The sequence below is a fragment of the Gouania willdenowi genome, chromosome 13 (genome assembly GCF_900634775.1).
Source record: "Gouania willdenowi chromosome 13, fGouWil2.1, whole genome shotgun sequence".
Classification (NCBI taxonomy): domain Eukaryota; kingdom Metazoa; phylum Chordata; class Actinopteri; order Blenniiformes; family Gobiesocidae; genus Gouania; species Gouania willdenowi.
This window is the reverse complement of record NC_041056.1, coordinates 17,526,312-17,550,307: the sequence shown is the minus strand read 5'-3', so window position 1 is coordinate 17,550,307 and position 23,996 is coordinate 17,526,312. Positions and strand designations below refer to the sequence as shown.

Sequence of the window (23,996 nt, the reverse complement as noted above, 5' to 3'; positions counted from 1 at the left end):
AGTACTGTTGTCTAACAAAATGTTTTTTTCCTGGTTTTAAAGTAACGACTTTATATACAAGTTGTTAGGAACCTCCTGAATGTCCACAAGTTCAATAAATCCAGCTGTCATGCAAAAGGTGCAACAAGCTCGCCATTACAGAGAGATACCTGGCCCAGCTCAGCCTTAAAACTGACGCTACAGCAACCCGACGACTCATCCAGGCTGAACGCCTTTCACATCCCTTAGTGTTTGTGCGAGAGTTAGCTGCTCTTGTTTCATGCTGTCACAAGCAAACTCTTGTTAGGCGGCATTTTGGCAACTTCTAAAATACATCATCATCAAATTAGTAGTTATAAAGTCCAATTTAAGTTTGAAACCTAGCTTCTTACAGGACTATCTTGAATATGAGATGCTCCTGGTTACATTAGGGTTAAAATAAAACTAAGCCAGTTGATCAAAGCTAATGACACATGATATTGAGCTGTAGAATCAAACAGTGGTATAGAGAAAATACCTGTATCATTACCAGTGCTTCCCTATATATTTCCACTCCAGAAAATCATATATTGCTACTGCATCTTTCCTAAATTACATCAAGCTCAATCTACCACACATCTAAACATAGTCCACAGTGGGTCAGACTGGATAACGTAAGATAGAAAATCTATCTATGATATCAGGGTTCCACCAGGAATTTTTCACAACATCGGGGCATCGTGTGGCGCGCGAGCGAGTGCCACTAGCGCAGACAATTTTAAAATGTATAACTCTCTGAGGGCCAAAATTAGTGAAGTGAAGCTGAAGTTGGGTTTGGTTTTGTTGTTTTTTATTATCTTTGTTCCAACCTTACCTTAAAGCTAAAAGCTATTTGTTGAATTGGTGAAGGTGATGACGAATGTAATTAGAGTTACTCATGCTTGGTATACATATATATATATATATAGGTCCTCCACTAATACATACTCACACACACTGTATAGACAAGAAATATCGAATTCAAAAGACTGATTCCAAGATGAGCTTTTCAAATTCAAATGAGGTATTATGTGGGACCTGCAGTAATATTGGGATACACACACACACAGAAAATGCATGCACACAGGCCGTGGATGCACACATTTATTTGGGCCAAAAAAAAAAAAAAGGCTAGGCCTGAGAACACAGCCCAAACATCCCAACCAGAATAAAGATGGATGCCTCTTTTACCACAACTCTGTACAGCACTTTGTGATTTTATCTGCAAAAAGCGCTTTATAAATAAATAAACTAAACTAACTACTCTTTAAGCCCGAACACATTTCAATTAGATGGTATTCACGATGATCCATTGCGAGTTTGAAACATGATGAGCAGCTTCATGTGCACTACACACTACGTCTGGTTGAAGCACACCGTTTATATTGGACGCTAATTATGATTACCAAGTGGAGTAAGTACACAGGCAGCATCAGGGGCAGCTAAGTGGCGGCAGAGGTCCTCTGGGTCTTCGGGTAAAGACAGGAGCATCCGAGCAGATCACCTGTATTTTATTGACGGTACAGCTGATGTATGTGGTTCTCGGTTATGAAAATTAAAAAGAGAGTTTAAACAACCAGTGCAAGTCTGAAAGTCCCTTTGTGTTCAAGTGTGCAACAATTTTTACGACGGTACCAATTAAAAAAAAAAAAAAACAACAGAAAGTCCCCCCCTACGATGCTGAAAACTGAACGCAGCAAAATTGCGTCAATGCAAAACTGCATAATAGTTCTTTTTAAAAGTGCAACTGAAAATGTATTTTGTGCCTTAACAATTGGACTTAAAAAAAAAAAACGGTGGTCGGATAGCATGCAGATATCTTGCAGTGAAGAAGAGATGCTATGCTAGCAGACAGAGCTAATAGAAAAACGTGACTTTTACAGATATTCAAGTAATATTACAGATATTTTTTGGTGCTAAAGGGGTAAGGAATCATTTATGAACATGTTTAAAAGTAGAAGGCGGCCAGAGAGAAAGTATAAGCAGCATCCGCCCGCCGCCAACACTTCTGGATATAAAAAAAACTACTGCGATTCGAGTATCGATGTGAATCGTGATACCTATGAATCTATTTTTAACTGACATACGATTAATCATTACATCCCTACTCAACAACGCTGGGCGAGAACCCTGTGAGATAATAATCACATTTATCTAACTATTGCAGATAGTGTCCATCCATTTTCAGACCCGCTTTGTCCTATTTTAGGGTCGTGGGGGTCTGCCGGTGTGCAGATATTGTATTATTGTTAAATATGTGATGATTAGTAATAAAAGATGTGTGCCACACCAAAAAGCCACTTCTTCCCATCCATCAGTCAAAATGTTTGGACCGAGCTGTCCCAAAACCCGCTTTCAGCTGTTAACTCAGAGGTTAGCTGCTGTTTGGTAGCATCACGCTGCTTTGGGCTGCAAGATCGGACAGAGTGAGGCTGGTGATTCTACTAACCTGTATTAATAATAATAAATGTGGACAATGGTCATTCCAAACCAATTCACTGCAATAATTATTGTCTAAATCATTAGAAAATGTAGTTAACACCTAATCGTGCTTAAAAAATACTTCATATACCATAAAATCAATACAGTTTTGAAAAATACTGTAATATAAATTTGTATTCATACTGCCCAGATCTACCATAGAAATTATGTGTCCATTAGACTAAAGAAGCATTGGATTGTAAAGCTAAAATAATACTTTACAATATAAAAAGAAACCCTTTAGTTCTTGAGAATAGTCAGATTACAGGTAATAGGCATAAGTCCTGTAAAATAAGGAGGGAAAATAACATGCCTTTTTACTTGTTTTTTGCAAGAAAATATAAGAAAGGAGTAAATCGCCATGACAAATTACTGCACTGAAAATGCATCACTTTTTGTAAATACTGTTCCTTCTTATTTTTGTTTTGTTTGATTACAGTAAAATACAAAGTCCTTTGTGGCTTTGAAGGAAATTTATCCACAGTTGTAAAATCACCAATCTTTATATATATATATAAATAAATTTGTATCATATTATATTATAAGAGTGCATGAGTTTCTTTTGGTCAGTTTAAATTATGCTATAATCATTTATTTTGCATGGTTCTCACTTTATATTTCATCAAACTATTTACTGTTGTGGAACTTGCAAAGCCACCAACACTAACTAAAGAATATATTATATTATAAGAATATAGTATACTTTAAATCAGAGTCTACACATGTCTATTTGAATGCCACATTAACCTGAAGTCTTTTTTTAAAACATGCTTTTGTTTTAGTTTGGAAAAAGAATTGCCTTTAAACCAATACTTAGCAAAAACTGTGTTAGTGTATTAAAAAATGCTGCCCTGGCCTGTGCATGCTGACATGGAGACTTTGCAGTACTTATCAGAGCTTTAAGTGACTTCAGGATACACATAATGCACAGTCTAGAGCAGCTGACACAGCTTCCTCAGTATTAGCAGTGACTAGATGGAGTAGCAGCGTGCTGCATTATCAGGGAAAGATGCCAAATGCAGGAGGCGCATACAAGCAGAGAGCTGTCAGAACTACGTACTCAATGAGGCATTCATCATCTGAAAACAAAACAAGCTCTTTTTGGTTTACAAATGAAGCAAAATGCCTTATTTCTAAATATTTTAGAGTGATGATAATTAGGGTCATTGTTATAAAGATAATATAATGTTTTCACCTGTTGGTCAGGCATAACAAACTGAAGAGATTTCCATGAAATCCAGCACTGGGTGGATCTTTGACCTTACAAAAGACTGTAATGAATAAACATATCTGCCAAGCAACCAACATTGTTCAAATGAAAGTGCATCAATTAGAAATGAGCTGAATTCCAGAGGTCTTATTACAATCGTCCAATGTTTTCCACATACTAAAACTCTGAACTCTACTGACATACCTGTGCTACTGACAGAAAGCGGACAGCCACGTTTGCTCCCCAGCAAAAGCTATTGTTTACCATTAGTGATGTCACCACCACCACTTCCCGGGAGGGCCTCAGGGTTTAGATGGTGGTGGTGGTGGTGGTGGTGGGGTGGGGGGGTTCTGGGAAAAACGTGGAGATCAGCAAAACTCTATGACAATGAGCTACCGCGCACACTAAACTGACCCACCGGCTGGCAGCCATGCCTCAATAGATCCTGGATTCATACTCCCACCCAAGCAAGGGCGAAAAAACATAATGCACCATCCCTCACATGGATGGGGTGAAAAGATCAAAGACATGGAGAGATATATGGAGTAAGAGAAAGGAGGGACAAACCAATAAAGCGTTTTCCAGAATGGAACAGTAAATCTTACTCATCTTATACGGTATTTTTAGAATGCAGTTCAGTGTTTTAGTTGCCCCTGGGCTACACAATCAGTTGCATTACAAACCTATAAATTAATATGTATAGCTATATTTATTTAGCAATAGCAAAACATGACAACAGCCTGCATCAGCCTACAGCTTTACTGAAAATCTGTCAACTGCTTGAAATCAAAAGATTAAGTAGTGTCAGTGAAAAGCCTCTAACATGTATGCATTAATAAGCAAATACTAATACAGCATTTGATTGAAATAATATTTCATGCTGTAAGCCAGATGTGATGCTGTAAGAAAATATTTAGGAAATCCACAGAAAACTTGAATATGCAAAGGTATGTTACATTTTTATTGGATGTTTTTGTTTTGATTGGAAAAAAAATTATCTCAGTATTGTTTAAAAACCTATATTTAATCCGAATAATAAAAAATCAAACGTCATGATAATTCTACCTGACAATAAATGCTCTCACAATAAAATGCCCCACAAAAGCTGTGGGTGTCTGCTTCTGCTGCCATCATTGCAAAGGGGGAGGGGGTTCATGTGAAAATAGGGTTGGGCTTTAGCCTCCGGCTCTTGCCATGAGAATATTTTATATCCCAACCTGTACAATAAGCCCCTCTCTATTCTTGTTCTACAAACTAATTCCACTGGGCATGCCTGTTGTGTGCTCACAGGTATGTGGGATTCAGCAGGGGAAGATTCGATGTAAAGCTAAGTCTTACTGTTTGCTCCACTGCCAGTGTGCATCAGAAGCTGGGCTTCCATTACCATCGGAAATGCGCAAAATCTAAATAAAAACTGGCGATGGAAACACCTGAATTTCGAAAAAAAACATTCAGATATCGCAAAAAAAATTTCACGCTTTCATGAGGAGGAATTTCAAACGTTTCGATATTGAAATGTGTAGCAAAGGAGCTATGGAAACTATAGACAGTAAAAAGACTGGACGTGACATCCTCCATAGTTCCCACTCAACGTTCCTAGCCTAAATACAGTGCTTAGGGGCCCTTACATCGTTCAAATTTGATGTCATTTGGAGGCAGAGTGTGCACAGTAGGGTCCTGCCAGACGAGCCCTGTAACACGCTCCGCCCATTTAGCGTACTGCCCAATCATCAGTTGTCAATCATCGTAATATATAGCGGCAAATCCCGTATTTCAAGTTACCTCAAATTATTTATTTAAAACAACCTAACAGAAAAATGAGCACTTGAACACAATGTGGGGTGATAATAACAAATGATGACAGCAGAGGTTAGGTTTGAAAAAAATTATGTGACAAGTATTTTAACTTTACAGTTTGACCCAAATCCCATCCTTTAACATTGAGGGGGCGGGGTTTATGACCTATACTGCAGCCAGTCAGCAGGGGGAGCTCTAAAAAAAATTATTTTTACAATCTATGATGGAAACACCTTTTACCGCAAATGCATGTGATGTACCAGGTCACATGACGTGAAGTACCTGGTCACATGTCCACTGCTCTCAGAGAAAACAAGGTGTAGACAGGAGGCCGTTACATTTCTTAGCATTATACTCAAAAATGATTACTGCCACATTAGACATGAAACAACCAAGGAATGCCGAGTTTTATAAGGCGGTTCTGAGAGTCCATATTTCTGCAGCAAAGTCTGGCAGGATGAGATTTGATGGGAGTTACAAGGCTACAAGGCTACAAAAATCAGTAATGGGAACATAGCTAGAGAGAACAAAGTAACTACAGTATTTATTTTCCTGTTAATGACGAAGAAAAAAACAACATTAAAATGCCTCAATAATTATAGGTAGTGTCTATCTGTATGGTTGCCGTATCAATATACCGAGATTCTATCCGTACGCAGCGCCTATATTTGGCCAGTTTAGATCAAATGATAGGTCAGTCATTGGCCAGTTTAGGTCCCGTGATTAAGACTAAACCTCACCCTAACCCGAACCCTAAAAATGATTGCGATATTGGGTTATAACCTAAGAATAAACCTAACTCTTAAGACGCCACGTACGTGTACTTCTGTAACCATACCAATAGCACTAGGTTGTCCGTGCGGCAAACGTACAAAAGACACTTTCTTAATTATATCCTACAGTTGTTGCAAACTCAGGCTCTAAATAATGACTATTTGTATCACTAGTTAGCTTAATGATAAAAAAAAACTAAAATGGCAAGTAATACATCCAGTCTTTAAAATGTCACAAAAATCTGTCAAACAGAATTAAGTGGTTTCTGTTTCTTAAAGATTGGATAAAGACCAAAATCCCTTGCATCATTCTGATCATCAACTGAAATGTGTCCACTCCACTTTTCCAATTAAACACTTTAAAAACCCAGAAAGTCAAACCTTTGCATTATCATATGAGACAATTCCATCACAGAGTATGTTGTTGTCTAAATCTAAAGATCATGTTAATGATTGTGTCGGAGAAGGTTGGTTTTTAACGGCTTAGGAGTAATGATGATATAGAGAGGTGTACAGGGATCAAGGATGACTGTTCTCATGCACACAAACAGTAGCAGCACATCTCATCCACTGGACAAGTAGTACTTTACTGTCCGCTGAGGACTCCATTACCAATGCTGAGATCAGCTGGTTCCTTTAGGACCTCATGTAATTCCTTAGTAATTGTATAACACAGTTATTACTGTGTCCACATCAATACAAAGTGTTTTACCTCTGACAAGTGACAGACTATAAGCGTATTTACATCATGGTCAATATTGTGTTACATATTGTTGTATAACATTTTTAACCAAAATCAAAGGCAATTTTATTACTTAGGACCAAAAATGGTGTTAGGACTATAAGAAGAGGTTGTATACTGTACCTGTCAGTGAAGCTGGACTGTGTGTCACTCATTGGGCTTCCTGTTCTAGATTTGCTGAAAGATATATTCTTTTAACATTTTCCAGAACGTGGTGCAGCAATTTCCTTGAGTGTCCTTCGCTGGCATTCGAGTAGTTGATTTATTTATCCACAATGCAGAAAATCCTTGGAGGAAAACGTCCAACACTAAATGAAAAAATAAAAATAAAAAATGACACCCAACTCCAAAAAACATAAAATTGCCGGTTAGTATTCCCTGTCAAAAAATAACAACAACAATAGTAATACTACTGATAATACTAATAATAGCAGCCAGAGGATGCAGTGTACAGACCTGACTGGTTAATCTGGGCCTGGTACAGTCAGATGATATCCAACCCCGGCATTAAAAGCAATATTTTGGCAATAATAATAAATACACTGGTAGCAATGGTTGGGGTGCATGTGTGTACTCCTTGTGCTTCTTCTCGGCGATTACATCCCAAAGTTTCCCAGTGATATAAACCGTGTAAACAATCCAAGATGGATCAGACAGACACCTTGCCCTTTCGATGCCGTCCGGCTGCTGCTGCTGCTGTTATTAGGGCCTCGGTGCTTTAAATGATATCTTTAGATGCTGGAAATTCCTGCAGTCCCATTTGTCGTAGCAAAGCTCCAACAGTGCCTGTGTGGCAGCGTGGATGAAAAAGCCCAGTGTGTGTGTGTGAGTGTGTTATGAACGAGCCGATGAAAGCGAAGTAGCAAAAAACAACTGCAGCGAGTGTTAAACCCGGTGTGAGACCAACGTTGGTGAACCGAAGCGGGTCAAAGACATGTAGCGACACAAAGTAGCAAAACAACTGCACTAATAGTCAGACGCAAGGTATTTAAAAAATAATAATAAAAATTAAAAAAAAAAAAAAAAAAAAAAAGGTTAAGAGCTATATAGTAGAATATATATATTTAAGGAGAAATTTCTTTTTTTCTCCTTGTTTAAGCAGTTTTTTTTTTGTCTCGCGGGAGCCGCTGTGTCTGGCGAGCTACCAGCTAACAAAACAGATGAGCTCTTTAAGAAGAAGAAGAAGAAGAAGAAGAAGAAAAAAAAACTTTGCTTCGTGTGCAAACTACGCAAACTCACAACAATGAGCACACCGACCAGCCAAATATACACATATACATTGCCTCATAAATGTTGACGGGCGTCTTGGTGTACGTCGGTGGTGGGTGTCCTTCCCAACAAAAAAAAAAAAAAATACAAAAAAAAAAAAAAAAAAATCGCGTCTGTCTCCTGGAGAGGGGGGATATTAGCACAGCGCGACGCTCCTTGACTCCATGTTTCCACGATTCCCGTCGTTTCTCGGCAGAATTCCCGTGGATGGAAAAGCAAAGCAGGCTAGCTTCGTGTCCAGCTAACGGGACAAGAAAGTGATAGACACTCCTCTGTAAACAACGACACAAACACCGCAGAGGGCTTTTAGGACGTTGACAAGCATCGAACGGTGTTTCCTCCCACGCTGGACATTTTCCGTTCAGTAACTAAACTTGCTGAAATGTAGCAAAAAATGCCACTTTCTGCCGCTAGCAACGCCCTAGCCAGCTAGCAGTCCTACAGCACATCCACTAACCACTTCCGCCGGGAGTGGGAAAATGTAGTTTCAGCTTCATGTCAGCGAACCATAGTCTTCCGTTTTCTCATTTTTGTTCGTTCGTTCCAAACTCCAGATAGATAAAAACCAGAACATCCATTTGGACTCAGACTTTTTATGCATGCATTACTTTTAATCATAATACCATACTGCACAGTGCAACACTGTAACTCTATAAGATTTGTAAGCGACGTTGAAATTTTTTTTCTTGTTAGTTTGACAGAAACACTGGTTATCAATGTTTTAATAATTCCACTTTTATTTATTGGTAAATGCTTGCATTTTCCTATTATCCCGACTTGTTCTATAATATTTTTTTTCGTCAGAATCAACTACTGTAAAAGTTAGATATGTGTCTTTATTATTCAATCAAAAAACGTTTTCAATAAAATAAAAATAAATAAATATTTTCAAAGAAGACACTTCTTCAAAAAAACAAAATAAAATTGAGACCCAAATAATTGTATTTGAACACTTTTTTTCTTTGATTGAAAATGTTTTATTTTATTGTATTTTATTTTTTATTGAATTTTTTTTTTTGATTGAAATGAACTTTTTTTTTTTATTAAAATGTTTTATTTTTTGTCTTTTATTGAAGTCATCTTTTTTGTATTTGGGCCATATTATAGGTAGTACATTTGTTTCTTTATTGTTCAATACAAAAAATAAATAAAAAGTGTATATTTGAAAAAACATTTTTGATTGAAGTGTTTTTATTGACAAGGTATAATTTTTTTCATTTTATTATTATTATTATTATTATTATTATTATTATTATTATTGAATATTAGAGACACAAATCTACCTACATATTAAAGGAGCTAAGCAATTATGGCAAAAATAATAATAATTTTAAAAAATCCACTTAGCAGAATTTATAATTACTAAATAAAAAAACTTTGATTAATGAAGTTCATTCCTTCATTTACCCTTTGTATCTGCATATCCTTGCTGTGTTTCTGGGCACAAGCCAATAGGATTGGTTTGGAAAAACAATCAAAAATGGATGCTTGGGGATAAATGTCACCTCAAAGAGAATATCAAAGATAAACTACAGGCATCAACAAGTTCTTGTGTGAATTTCTGGCTATTCTGGTTTGTCCTTCTATTTTTGTCAAGTATGTAAAGTAAAAAGATTGGGTTTTTTTTTTAGGCAAATAATTGCATGGAATGTTTTAATTCTTTTTTTTTAGCCCATGTTTTGTGAGATACCATTGGGATCGAACACGACAAAACAGACTAAAATAGCTATACACATATATATAAATAAATAAATAAAATAAACAGGCATATTAAATTATGAAAAATAGATAATAAAATCACAAGACATGTTTACCTAAAAAAATATAATCTCTTATAATCGGTGAGATTATTGTAGTCACATGCCACAAAATAATAGATTTAATGTGTGAAGTGATGGTTCATTTACCTTTTTTAACAAAAATGGCAATAATTCTGTACAAGTTCAAAATCTGCATAATCAAATTTCTATTTATATATTTGACTACTTTCAATTTTGTACAAAGGAACTAGGTATTTTCCAAATCTATTTATAGCTGATGTCAATGTAAAGATATGTTGTGTTTTCTAGGTTATTTGTGTACCGTGTGTGAAAATACCTACTTTATTCCTGGGCAGCTACTTGCTGATGATGGGTGGAACTTTCTAAGCGATAAATAGAATAAATTAAATTAAAGCATTGTTTCTTGTCATACAAACTTTATAATGCTGCACGCACAGAATACTAAAATACACCTCTAACCTTTCGCAACAAGAACCCTTGATGTGCATTGTTGCGATTAAAAGAACTGAAGTCAAAAGAACTTTGACACATTAAAAAAAAAATCCTATTAACTCCTTCAATCACAGGAAGTAATTTCCATAATCGAGTCGCCAAAAGTCATTTAGCTTGGAAAAATGCCCAAAATATTGTAGTCTTGCTTTGTCACATATAACAAACTCTTGGGGGGAAAACAAACATTGACTTTAAGTTTGTCAGTGTTTTTGTAGAGAAACCCAAGAGATCTAATGTTATACTCTTTACAAGTACAGACACGTTTGCCTTAAAGACATAAAACACTTCAATAATGAGAGTCATTATTTGTGGGTGACACAGGCAAAGCATTAAATTGTGATACAAACATTTATGTGTACTAATTTGGTGTGCGTGGCCTGCAGCGTTCTGTAAGATGAACTATTTTAGTAAGATATTTTATAATGATTGGTTGGCTTCTGGGATGAAATGTCAGGGAAATGCTCTCGCAAGACAAAACTGATCTAATCTGGTCAGAAAAACTACCTTTAGTTCTACTGAGAGAAAATATGGTAATCAACAAATACGTTTAAAAGCAACAGAAAACTAAAATCTTTCCTTTTTTTGTACAAATATAATAGCTTCAAATGCATTTGTGTTGAGGAATTAATATGGTTCTTGGTCTCAAACAGCTGAAAAGCACAATAAATGTTGCTGAATAAGTCCTTTTTTTTTATGTATCTTTACGGTGCTTGCCATTAAGTTTCAATAAGGTATTGATTTTTCAAGCAAAATTCTTCATATAATGTCATTTTTATGCAGCAAGAGAGAAGATCTGCAACCCGTGTACAGGAAGAGTTATTGAAACCTTGATGCTGCACAAATATGCAGTATTCCATCTGTTTAGTTTAACCTGAACAGCAAATGTAATTACAAAAGCTGTGTTTGATTGAAAATGAATGAACTAAAAGTATGCAAGTTCATGTGTAGCCAATGACAAAAACATTTTTCTTAATAGTTTAAAATTTGAATCTGCCTGATGTACCTGTACACAGGACGCGGACACATATTCGGCATCTTCTTCAAGTCTGTGAACAAGTTTTAAAACCCCACCTCATGCACTCTAAAAATAGTATTTCAGCAGTAGTTGACGTAGTTCTGAGTGAGTTTCATTCAGATTTCTGCTTTAGTAAAGGTCGTCTACAAGCTGCTATTCTTATTTGAGTTAACCTGAATCAACTACCACAGGTTTCATGCAACACTGATGTTCCAACACCTCCATGTTCTATAGAATATTAACCACTTTCCATGGTTTTCAGTGAATAACAAGATAACAACAAGATAAAACAGCTTTTATCACATTAAGAGTGATCAAAAATACTGGCAAACATCACTTCATTTAAATGACTAGTTGACTTTAATAACCTTTGAGGCCTAAAATCATTCATTAAGACTTTAGAGGAGAGCTTTGTAACAGTTACAAGAAAAAAATGCACTTTGAATAATACAATAACACTCGACATGGACTCAAAGAAAATGACTAATGTAAACTTGATGGAGAGTCTTGATCAGTGTTTAGCAAACTATATTTCCCCATGTTCCCCTTAGTCTTTATTTCTTATCGCAAGTACCCCTTAGCTCATGTTATATATTATTTATTTGTGTCTGCAGGCTCGTCTAACTGATTAGTCCAACATTAACCTTGAACGTCACCTTTTGGTGTATTTTAAAGAGTTGTGCCGCTAACAATTATTGATGGATGAGAATAAAAAGTCTGTGCGCATGTAAAAAAAAAAAAAAAAAAAAAAAAAAAAAAAAAAAAAAACTATATTGTTAAAAAATAAACTGACAAATGTTTCTGTGTGCCTCCAGGGGCCTGGAACCTGTGGCTCTGGAGCCTAATGTGGCTCTTTAACTCTTATACAATGGCTTCCGATAGCTTTAAAAAAATATATTGAAATAAAGTGTTTTTTTTGTTTTGTTTTTTTTTTACAGAGGTTATTAATGATTAATGACAAATAAAATCAAGATATAACAATTTGTTAACCATAAAATAAATCACGTTACGCAATGACTCGACCATCTTCCTACTTCACCTCCTGTAACATCTACAGACCATTAACTTTCCTGTGGCTGTGGCTAACCTTAAGTTTTAAATCCCTGGTAAGATAACTAAACCAACAAAAACACTATTCTGGAAGAAAATAGACATTTTAATTGTGTGGGGAAAGATTCATTTAACCACCAATGTGCCAGTCAAATATGCACGCTTTATGTGTGGCAAGAAATGAGCAATTAGCATGTTTTGATCACATGATCATGTGTAATCAAATTCAAGTTACTTTTTGTAGCCTTTCAAATACATGAACTAAAAAAAAAATTTTTTTTTCTTTATATAACATTGTGTTCATGTAAACTGAGATGTGTAAGAATTTCAAAATGCAAGATACTGTTTTATTTCTTGATGTCAATTTATTTTATTTTTTATTTTAAACTGTTTTTAAGTTTCCATTTACATGATCAATACAAATCAAGTCAAACTAAATCAAACATTATTTTATATCATTTTAACAGTAGAATTTAACACACTATTGTCTTCATTGAGAAGGTATTTTTTCGGCTCTGGAAGGACTTTAATCCAGGTGAGATGAGGCAAAATGGTTCCTTTGAGAGTAAAGGTTGCAGACCCCTGCCTTAGGGGTACACGTACCCCGGTTTGGGAACCACTGGTCTAGATTAAAGCTAAGTAATATGTGAAAATCAGGAAAGTCCTTCTCTAATTGATGAAGCAGTGCACAGAACAGTTTAGGAGAAAAGCAACATGTGCCTTGCAGGTAAACCACACTTTGAAGCAAAAAATAAGTAAAATAAATAAAGTATAAAAAAAGACTATTAATAAGCTGAAATGATTAAGTGAGCAATAAACCCACATTAGACCGATTAAATGATCATTTCACACTCAACTGAGAGCATCAGATCATTACTAACTCATTGCTTTACTTTCACCGAGTGGGGTGTAGCAGATGTTAAATATTGTTTGACGCCTTTTTTAGTTTTCGTCAATTTTTTGTCTGCAATTATACTTTAATGCCTTTTTTTTCCCCTTCAAAATGCATTCATTTACAGAATAAAATAAAACAGGATTCCACTCCCCCATACATTCCTACCACAATCAGCCACACCATGACATTTTTATTCTTTTTTTTAATTTTAAAAGGATCAAAGTCATGGCCTTAAGTTTATCATGTCACATAACATCATTCAGTAATGCCTTCCTATTGGCTGCTCTGTGAAAAACCCAGTCCTCCTAAAAAGCAGAGGTCTACATAACACATAAATGAAATGACACCATCATGTGGACATTTCAGGCAACTTCATGTAACTTGGTCGTTTAGTATGGTAATTTAATTTAACATAGCATTAGTAGCATTTTGTATTTTTGTGATGTTGTTGTGGGAAGAGTACCTGCGAATGGGGATCCCAATAAATAAACAGCTCTGAACAAAATAGAATTATAGAATCTGAATAACAATGTTTGTTAATACACAGTGAATGGAGTTTTGCGTTGATGCATTGAGGATTTTAAAGGATGACTCAGGTAAACGTAATTTGTATATTCTGTTGGCTTTTAATTAAATAAGCAAAGAAATCCACAGGATGGCATTGGTTTAGCTTAAAACAACAAATATCAATGTGCAAAAAACACGTCATTTGCTCACAATGAAAAGGTTACATTTATTAAAGCCAAGGTGTAATGACAAGGAGAAAAGCTAGTGTTTTCAATGAATCAATAAAAAATCCACACAAGATTTTTAGGTGAATGGTGGCATTTTTTTCACAATTTTTCTGTTTAATTTAACGCTCAACGGCTTTCAAAATATAAATGTACTGTTTTTTAGTGGTAGGAATGTGAGACAGGTAGAGTTTAACCTGGATCCTTAAGGCAACATTGGTCAGCAAAGCTGCCTCGAAGATGACAAAGTCCTGGCCTTTTTCATCATGTGCGGAGCATGCATGTTCTCCACGCTGAGACGGATGAATTGAACTTCAAACAGGTTTGTAGATTACAAATTGTTTGTTCAATCCGCGCATCATTTCAACACGTTTTAGGCAGATTAGAATGGTTTGGTACTGGAACCTTTCAGTCCCAATCTCAAAGCTGGCACACAAGAACAGGAAATCAGACACAGACAGATACAGTCATTCCCATAGGGAAAATGTATTAACAATATTGATTACAAACAGAAAAACTAGGCTACCCTGACAAAACCACAAACTTGCAAGAAGAAAACACACGGCACAATCTTTTTCACTATGTCCGTCTTTTAAATCAATCTTTAATAAACTTTCAAACACGCATCAACCCCAATATTCCAACACCCACACACGTATAAACACACTGAGTGAGATATTTTACAATTGCACTATTACTGTGTTTTGTTGTGTGCTATAAGGCCATTCAAAACACAAACAACTACGTTATATAAACATCATTGTGTCCCTAAAACACTCTGCTCCATTGTTAGTCAACACATTCATACGTGCAGAAACTTAAACAGTCAAATCTTGATAATCCCAGACCACAGTAAAATAAATTAATCAAACTTGGCAAGTAAAGAGCTACCCAAGATCAACAAAACCACTTTACCACAGTAAAGTTTACATTTTAAGATGAAAAAGGTCTAAATATTCTCCATATTCCATAATGTTGTAATTATTATGCATACAAATGTAAATCTCCAGTAGTTTCTTAACTTTCTTTTGCAGGAATGTCTCCACCTTTGTTAAGTTTTTGAGCTCTACTATGAAACAGATTAGCTACAACCATCACTGTAATCACTCCAACGTAATAATCCTTATCTAAACCACCAGAGTATGGAAAATTAACGTGAATTAGAAATGGGCAGATTTCTATTTCAAAAGCATATTGGAGATTATTAAAGATGCCAAATAAGTCCAACTTCTTAAACAAAACATTGAACGTATTTACAAGTTTCCTAAATAAATTGCAGGGATCATCTGGCACCTACAGTTGACTTAGAACAATGGTTTTATGGAGTTAATCTGAGCCAACATGGGTTATGAGGCTTTGGACTAAGTCATGGACTAACATCAAGATACTTATACTCTCTTTCACACCTACTGTATATAAGGTAGAATCACTCCTAAGGCAAATTTAAAAACTGACATCCATGTTCAGGAACCTGAAAAACATAGACAAGAATTTTTTTTGTCCTGATATCATCATCAAAATGTTATGTTTTCAGGGTGGTGGTGGCGTAACAGGTAGGGAGGCGAGCTTGTAATCAGAGGGTCAAGGGTCAGAATCCAACCAGGAACATCACAAGTCCCTTAACCCCAACAACTTGTGTTGTTTGTCGCTTTGGATAAAAGAGTCTGCAAAATAAAATTGTAATTGTAATCAGAAAAGGAAAAAAAAAAAAAACAGATATTCCTTAGAGGAAAAATCACTAATTTATTACTGTTTTATATGTACTTTATTTGTAGCTGTATTTCCCTGAGTTTACACTGAAATCTGAATAAAGTTGAATAAAAACCCTTGAAGACCTGACTTCAGAGGAAGTAATCCTAATTTTCTATAAAGCCAACACCTTTAGGCCTTACATGTAAACAGTCGATACCTTGACAGAGAAACTTTCAGTAGAAGTAAAAAAACATCATTTACAGTGTAAATCAAAGTGCTTTGGTATCCTTGTGTCATTTCTTTTGCACGTGTACCTGCATTATATGCATCATGTCTGAATCCTGCACTGGAATTCAACTTAGAAAATATATGCAAGTATTCTAAGTACCCCTTGTACTTTCCAATCAGTGTTCAAGCTGATGAGTGGTGAGGAAGTCACTCAGTCCTGTTTCCCTTTGTGACCGTTGGAAGCAACAGTTTCCTGGGAGTCTGTTTGCTCTTGGTTCCATCTTCTACTTTTACGCATGGCAAATTTAACAATGTCCACCATGAAGATCCAGGACAGAGCGTACATGGCTACGCCTCCGCACTTGATGAAGAATCTAGGCCTGGGAGAGATCAGCTCACAGTACAGCATTGTGCCTCCCACGAAGACTCGCATCACAACAAACAGCAGCATGAACAGAACGTCCACCACATCGCCCAGTAGGGTCCTGTAGCGTCCTGTCTGTTTGAGGAACCAGCGTGTCTGCAGGAGGGGGTTGGTGATTTCACTGCCAAAGAGCACGGCGCATCCCTCAATGCCGGACTCCCCCAACCATAGAGTCAGCAGGATTCCCAGGATGCTCATGGTGTGGTGGGCTAGCATAACGGGGCCTTCTGTGCGGAAGTAAACGCACCAGGCCATGTCAAAGATGAAGTAGCCCAAGCTTAAAATCAAGGCACTGATCTGTAGAGGCGTGTTCACAGTACCTGGAAAAAACACACACACACACGCACGCACGCACGCACACACACACACGCACACGCACACACGCACACACACACACACACATACACTCAGTTAGCGGCAGGGTCAATTGTAGTTTGCATAATTGACAATGAATTACAATCATGGTGTGATAATAATTGTAATTTCAAAAATCTGTTGTTGTCGTAATCGTAATTAAATTGTAATTGAGTTCATATAATTGATTTTTCAAAGATTAGGAAGCCTAACAAGGTAAATAATAGGTAGGAAAAAAATTAAATGACAGATATTTGCTTTTAGTGTCTTTTACAGCTGATTTAGGACCCATCATCATTAGAGATGCTAAGAGAAAAGCTAACACAAGAGGAAGGTTAACTTTTATTAGGTTATTTACTTCAGGCTCAGTAACACAGTCTTAGGAGTGTTATCAAACAGTAAACTTAAACATACTCACAAGCCGAAAATACAACAACTTAGTTCGTAAAGACCAGTAGGCCATGGGCTTTCAAGATGGCGACTTCCGACTACTACGGCAACAGTGGTAGGTCAAAACACACAAACTCACACAGAGTAAAGAAAAACGGAAAAAGGGCAATAACTCTGGAAAAAATAATTGCAGACATCTCATTTTCGAATTCCATCAAGGTATTGATACCCTTAAGCCACATACTGAATTTGGTTATCGTATCTTAAATAGTTTATGAGAAAAGCTGTCCCTTTCAACTCGGACGGACGGACACACGGACGGAGCTCAAATCGATATCCCCTTTCCACTTTGTGGCAGGGGATAATAATCTACAGTGGTTACTTCTATACCAGGACGCCAACTCACCCTGAATAATATCCTGTTACAAACGTACACTGACATCAACAAATATTTTCAAAAAAGTATCAAATGGAGAATATAATAATAATAATAATAATAATAATAATAATAATAATAATAATAATAATAATAATAATAATAAACAAAAAGTTTAAAGTATCATTTCCACTGCCAGAATAATATATATATATATATATTTTATTTTTTTTAACTTTAAAAGCATTTTAAAATCTGTTTCAGAACTTTTAAACATCATTCTTGAGTCAAGCTGGGCCATATTTGTGTTTTTCTTTTTTTAAATGAACTCTTGCAAGATTATAGACATTAAAATTGTGAGCTACAACTTAGTTTAATGGAACACATTTAGGTTGTCTTCTCCCCCCTTTTTTCACATTCTTCACATTTAGTTTTTCTAATTACAGCTATCTATTGTTTGTATTTGTTAGCCATGTAAATAACTATCTTTACTGCATGACATAATTACAGTATTTCCCATATAATAGTGTAAAGAGATGAACAATCTTGATAAATCATGATTTATTTGTATAATCTCTTTTTATAGTTTTTTTTTTAAGTGCAAAAATAATTGTAGAACTAAGTGTCCTACCTGGATAAGCAAAAGGCCATGGTCCGTCCACGTAGCCTATGTACGCTGTAACACACACTGCAAGGATGCCGTGCACGAGGGTGACCAGGCGGCAGTTCCATTCGCAGCTTCTGGAACTATTAACGTAACCCAGAATGAGGTAAAACGACAGCCAGCAGGACAGAGACAGGAACGCACAAATCACAAGCAGTGCCATCTTCACCCCTGAGGAAACAAAACAAAGAAAAAAATAACAAGTTACATTAAAGTAAGTGAAATAAACCAGTCAGCATCAGCCATTTGCCCAGTAAAGGAGCCACATCTCATCGTTTACAGAAGAAAAGGAATAATTTACCATCCAAGGATGTGGACTGTGCAGCCTTTGTGAGTGAGCAACAATTAGCCCCTTGCTTGAACTATAATAGTACAATAGTTGGCTGAAGGAGGGTCTGGTGGGGTGAGGGGGACGTCTCTTATTCTGCTGTGACGTTTTGTACAAGGAGATGAGACCATGCAGATGGACAGGCCCACTCGACTTTCTGAGACTTGGAGCGATTTTCACGAATAGATGAGAAGTCACTGGGCACAACAAGTCTGAAAATTCACGTGAGGAGGAAGAGCTACATCAATAGGACTAGAGAAATAAAGTCCTTTAAGTTCACTATGAGTTACTGTTTACTGCAATCACTCATCAAAGTAAACAATGTGGAATACTTCAATTAGATGGTTGTCTTAAATTTAGAGTATCATCTATTAGAACCTTGTTCTAACAAATATTATTAAATAATTGCCTGTTTAAAAAAATGAGGAATAATATGGGAAAAAAAACTATTGATCTATTTATTGACATCAACGCGACGATAGTGGTATAATATTTGGTCATTGCACAGTACTGAAGGTAAATTCACAATTCATGGCAATTAACACATGGTCAGTAAAGTACAGAACATTAGCCCAAAAGTAGCCATTAAAGATATGATTTATTTCTTATCGTAGATGTTTATTGTGAAAAATACATTTGATGGCTGTTCATCATAGGAATGGGATCCACACAAGGTTCCTGCTGCTTAACAGAAGGTTTTCCTTGCCGCCATGATGAATTCATGTTGGGTGTGGGATACATATGTGTATATACGTATATATGCATATGTGTGTATCCATAAGATGAAGAGTCCGTCCTTAAGACTGCTCTACTGTAAAGTGCCTTGAGATACCATTGGTTATGATTTGGCGCTATACAAATAAAGATTGATTGATTGATTGATATAAACTTAGCCTTTGACAACACTGGTAGATGGTAGATGAACTTGTGGTTCACTTTTGATGTATTATCCCATCATAGTAGGGGTGTGTATTGCCTGGCATCTGGCGATACAATTCATATCCCGATACATTAGGGCTGCTTGATAATCATGATTATTTTAGTCATAACTGAAATCCCGATTATTCAAACGATTATTTTTCAACCAAAAAGTTATTCATTTTTTGGACAAAAAAACAAATTATATTCTTTAAACATACATACAATCCTTCAAACACTAAAATCAAGTATGTTCACGTTTGCACAAAACAAAACACTTATAGCATGTGATGTGTCTTTGCTCTAGGTCTTAATTATCAAACCCAAAGTGTTCCCATTTAGGAGAAGTTGACTTCCCACTTGGTTATCAAGCGTTTTTGCGGCATTTCTCCTGCCATGTTTCAAGACCACTAGCAACAACTTTACTCGTGTTGGCCTGCAGGCTAGCTTAGGCTTTGAGAGGGGCGGGACGGAGGGGAGGAGCTTGCATGTGCGTGGATTAAACAATTTATAGTTAGTATTAATGTGTGTATGCCAAACTTTATTATTTGTAGATGTCCGAAATAGTGGGTTTGTTTTATTTAGCAAATAAAACATATATTTAAAATAATATATATATATATATATATATATATATCAATTATGTAATTTTTGTAATCGTTGGGTGAAATAATCGAAATCGTAATCTAATTTCGATTAATCGAGCAGCCTTACAATACATTGGTCATGATACGATGCGATATATACCGATTATAAAGTATAAGGCAATTATTACAATTTTTTTTAATATATATATGACGTAAGAAACAACTAATCTGTAAATGTGTACACCTTCATGAGAACATTATGTATGAAATATATTTTATTGGCATATTTTACATTCAAACATTGGCTTTAACATGCCATGTGCCAACAACTTTAAATAAAAAACAACATACAATCTGCCTGTGGCTTTTTAACCAACTTTGACTTTAGTGCAACATGACTTTAGTGTAGCTTAACTGAGGTACAGTATATGCCTAGAACAACAAATAAATGCAGAAAGTTAGTACTTTCTTTTTAGATTTTATTGAAAAAACACAAGCTGGTCAACATGCCCAGGTTTCAGCGCACTTCTTTGTGCAGTTACAATGTCTCCTGCAGTGGAAAAGACTTTCCTGGTTAAAAAAAGGTAAAAAAAAAATAATAAAAAAAAAAAAAAAAATGACATGGATGGATTTAAAATTAATCCGAGAGTCGCGCAACGTAATATCACCTAATGATTTTTTTTTCAACACCCCTACATCATATACTGTGACTGTCCCGTGCGTTCTTGTTGTTGTCCTATATTACTGTAATATTTCAGGGTTCAGCAAGGTAGTATAATTCTCATACTTTATGTGTAATGATATTAAATAGTTAAGGACAATCTTTAAAATCAAATCAAATTCAAATGCATCTTTTAACCAGATTAAAGGCTGAGGAACCCATTTCTGACTGTGCAGAAACCATGTCAGTTCATCCAATTATTTGTTTGATGCTGTGCATTAAGACTGAGTGACACACATATAGTCATATTATGTAGCTGCCAGTGGTTGACAAATAAAAGGGCCATGGTTTGAGAAGAGGGAGGGTGTATTTGATTAAGGAACTCAGCGGTGTGTGCTTACAAATCAAGTTTATTTCTGCTGATATCTTCATATGCTTGACAGGTAGAGTTAAACACAACATATTCTGAACATAATTTACATTATTTATGGAATTGTAGCATTTTTTTCACCTTAGTAATAGCTGAATATAATATTAAAAGCCACGAGAGTCTTTGTAAAACTGTAATCAATTCAGGGATAAACATTACTCACACATACAGATTAGGTCTCATTTTAAGCATTTTTTTTTACATTGTATTCTGTAAATACAGTTTGCACAAGTTTGCCATTTCATTTTTATCAGTGGTTTTACAGTTATTATGATGACAGTGTTACTACTTTGATAACACAACTTTCATAACGCTACGCTGTGCCACGTTTCAGACCGAACTCGTTTCAACGTTTCACTTCGAAATAGGAAGGTAAACAGTAGCGCTCTGGTGTTAGTTGTGGTGTAAATGGATAAGAAAGACACAATTGAAAGCTCTGAAGTTGCATGTGAGCACATGCCTGCCTCTGCTACAGGAGAACAACACTCACGGACACGGTTAGCTTAGCAGGAATACACAAAAAAGAGGACAAACGATTGCAATTTGTGATTCCTATAATGCGGAAATAAGTCCTGGTGAATTCGCAAAAAAAAAAACGCTACCTTATTCACCATAAGAAAATGGAGTATGCAGCATTTAAAGCTAGAAATCAAGCTATTGCTAAAGCTAAGCTTGCGCGGCAAAGAGCCAATGGGCTGCTGTTGCAAACATGTATTACTACTAGTGTGGAATTACTCATTATGACAGCAAAATAGACCATCCTAAGTCAATCTACTGCAGTAATTCCTCTTTCAACCAGTAGAAAACGCTGTGAACACCTGATTATGGATGAAAAAAAACCAAATAAATAAATACCGTAAAACCGTTTTTAAATTTTGAAAAACACCTTGATATAAGTTTTGTGGTCATACCGCCCAGCCCTATATCAGCTGATTTATCGGCAACTGGCTGATACTGTACATCAAATATCAGCTTTTTAAAACACCCAATATTGGAAACACCATTGGCCAAAATCCCACGTTGGCCGGGCTCTAATACAAATGAATGACAATCTCTCCACTACATTACTAGGGTAACCACTTTTTGAACATTGTTGAAACTTCCTGTAGGATCAAAATATTACAGGTGGCTGATCAGCCCGATAATCAATTCGACTTTCGGGTATTGTTGATTAATGATCTTCCATTTAACATCAGTCGGCTGCTGAATTATTTGACCTCACATTCCTCTAATATTGTATGGTGTAATTGAACCAGGGAGCAAATATTTATTCCTGGTTATTGTTTTCCAGAGTTTTATTGGGCTTTATTTATCGGCAATTAGTTCCTACTGCTCAGAAACACTTGGAGATAGTTTATTTTAGCTGATAGTGTGGGTCATTGTAATTACAATACAAAAGACCACACTGACATCTTTTTAATGAGGTTTTAAAGATTTTTGGTAACATTGTTTTATATTATTTGAAAAAGTTATCTCATTCAGATGTACCTATATGTTCATAACAGGAACTATGCACACTAATAAAGTCACACTAAACCAACTTGTAAATATGCAGTAGCAGTAAATAAAGCCCAATAAAACTCCAGGAAACAATAAAAAGGCATAAATATTTGCTCCCTGGTAAAGAGAGTAGCTCTACCAACTGGTACAATGATAAACTTGGTAATATTACAGCCTGTGCGTGCAGTTTCCAGGTTTTAATATCACCCCAAAATACACAAAAGCACTTCCCTTAAGAAATTATTTCAAAAGAACAGTGGATAGTACTTTTGCTACCACACCGGAAGTTGTGCCCGCAATCATGCACGGTCACACCTGCAGTAGTGACTCCAGGAATAAGATGGCTAGTCCGTAAACTAGCCAGTAGTAGCTTTAAAATTTTTTTAAATTAAAATAAAAAATAAATAAATGAATCAAAAATAATATATATATATATTCAATAACTAGAAAGCAGCGACGTTACTCATTGTGTTTTCTTATTAGGCTTTATGTACCACAGGTGGATGAGGTCTGGAGTCTTTAACAAGGCATTGCATCAACTTGCACTTATTTTATTCATCAGCCTACGTTTTCTTACTTTACTGAAGAGAAAAAACAAACAAACCTAGACAGCGAACAGTGTAATAGCAATAAGATGGAGCTGCTAAATGAAGCAGCTGGGTAGAGGATGCTGCTGTACAGCATGCTAACAGCCCAGTTAGCTAGTAGACCCCACAGCGGGCTAACAAAGCCATTTCTAACCTTTCCTTACCTTCGTGAGGCGGTTTCTCTGCTTACATGGTGTGTGTTTTGTGTCCACAAACGACACAAAGAGGCGGAGGATGTTGTTAAAGGCTTGTTTATGCTGTTATTTCTTCAGAGCTGCTTCGCCTCCATCGGACGTCCTTTCATTCACCCCTTTTGAAAACGCGTGTCGAGGCATTAACGAGCTGCTTCTCTAATAAGGACGATTTCCTCCTCATTTTATTCCACGGTGCACAACTGCCACATCATTTAGCAGGGCTAGTAACAACAGAACGTGTTCCTTTTACCTTTGCACACTGGTGACACCTAGTGGTTACTAACAAAACAAACGTCAGAAAAATGTTTTTCCTCATTGGACCCCCCCCCCCCTCCTCCCCGCCCCCCTCCATACATAACTCTGTCATGTAATCAATATGATCGAAGTTTAGAATACACGTCCCTACAGATTGTCTGATGAAATGACAAAT

General features: G+C 36.1%; 2 protein-coding genes across 10 annotated transcripts in view; both read right to left on the bottom strand.

The window, feature by feature from the left end:
• The window catches only part of arhgef12a (Rho guanine nucleotide exchange factor (GEF) 12a), a 44,850-nt gene extending 36,812 nt beyond the window's left edge, over positions 1-8,038 (bottom strand). For 4 of the 6 annotated variants that reach the window (XM_028464299.1, XM_028464301.1, XM_028464302.1 and 1 more), the window contains exons 1-2: positions 7,457-8,038; positions 7,124-7,308 (exon numbers count right to left, since the gene is read on the bottom strand). In XM_028464299.1, coding sequence (XP_028320100.1) covers positions 7,124-7,155 — 32 coding nt within the window. In that variant the 5' untranslated portion in view covers positions 7,156-7,308; positions 7,457-8,038. Of the gene's footprint in view, positions 1-7,123 lie in introns of all 6 variants that reach the window. The other 2 variants (XM_028464303.1, XM_028464300.1) reach the window with 2 other exon arrangements.
• A 6,177-nt stretch (positions 8,039-14,215) lies between these two features.
• Positions 14,216-23,822, bottom strand: tlcd5a (TLC domain containing 5a). Of its 4 annotated transcripts, none has more exons than XM_028464670.1 (4): positions 23,537-23,822; positions 18,663-18,901; positions 18,329-18,532; positions 14,216-16,897 (listed from the first exon to the last, which is right to left on the bottom strand). In XM_028464670.1, the coding sequence occupies exons 3-4, from the start codon at positions 18,522-18,524 to the stop codon at positions 16,365-16,367; spliced, it is 729 nt and encodes a 242-aa protein (XP_028320471.1). In that variant the 5' UTR covers positions 18,525-18,532; positions 18,663-18,901; positions 23,537-23,822; the 3' UTR covers positions 14,216-16,364. The 4 variants fall into 4 exon arrangements, with proteins under 4 accessions (XP_028320471.1, XP_028320472.1, XP_028320473.1 ...); XM_028464671.1 differs by having other exon boundaries at positions 18,663-18,886; XM_028464672.1 differs by lacking the exon at positions 18,663-18,901.
• Positions 23,823-23,996: the final 174 nt, after the last annotated feature.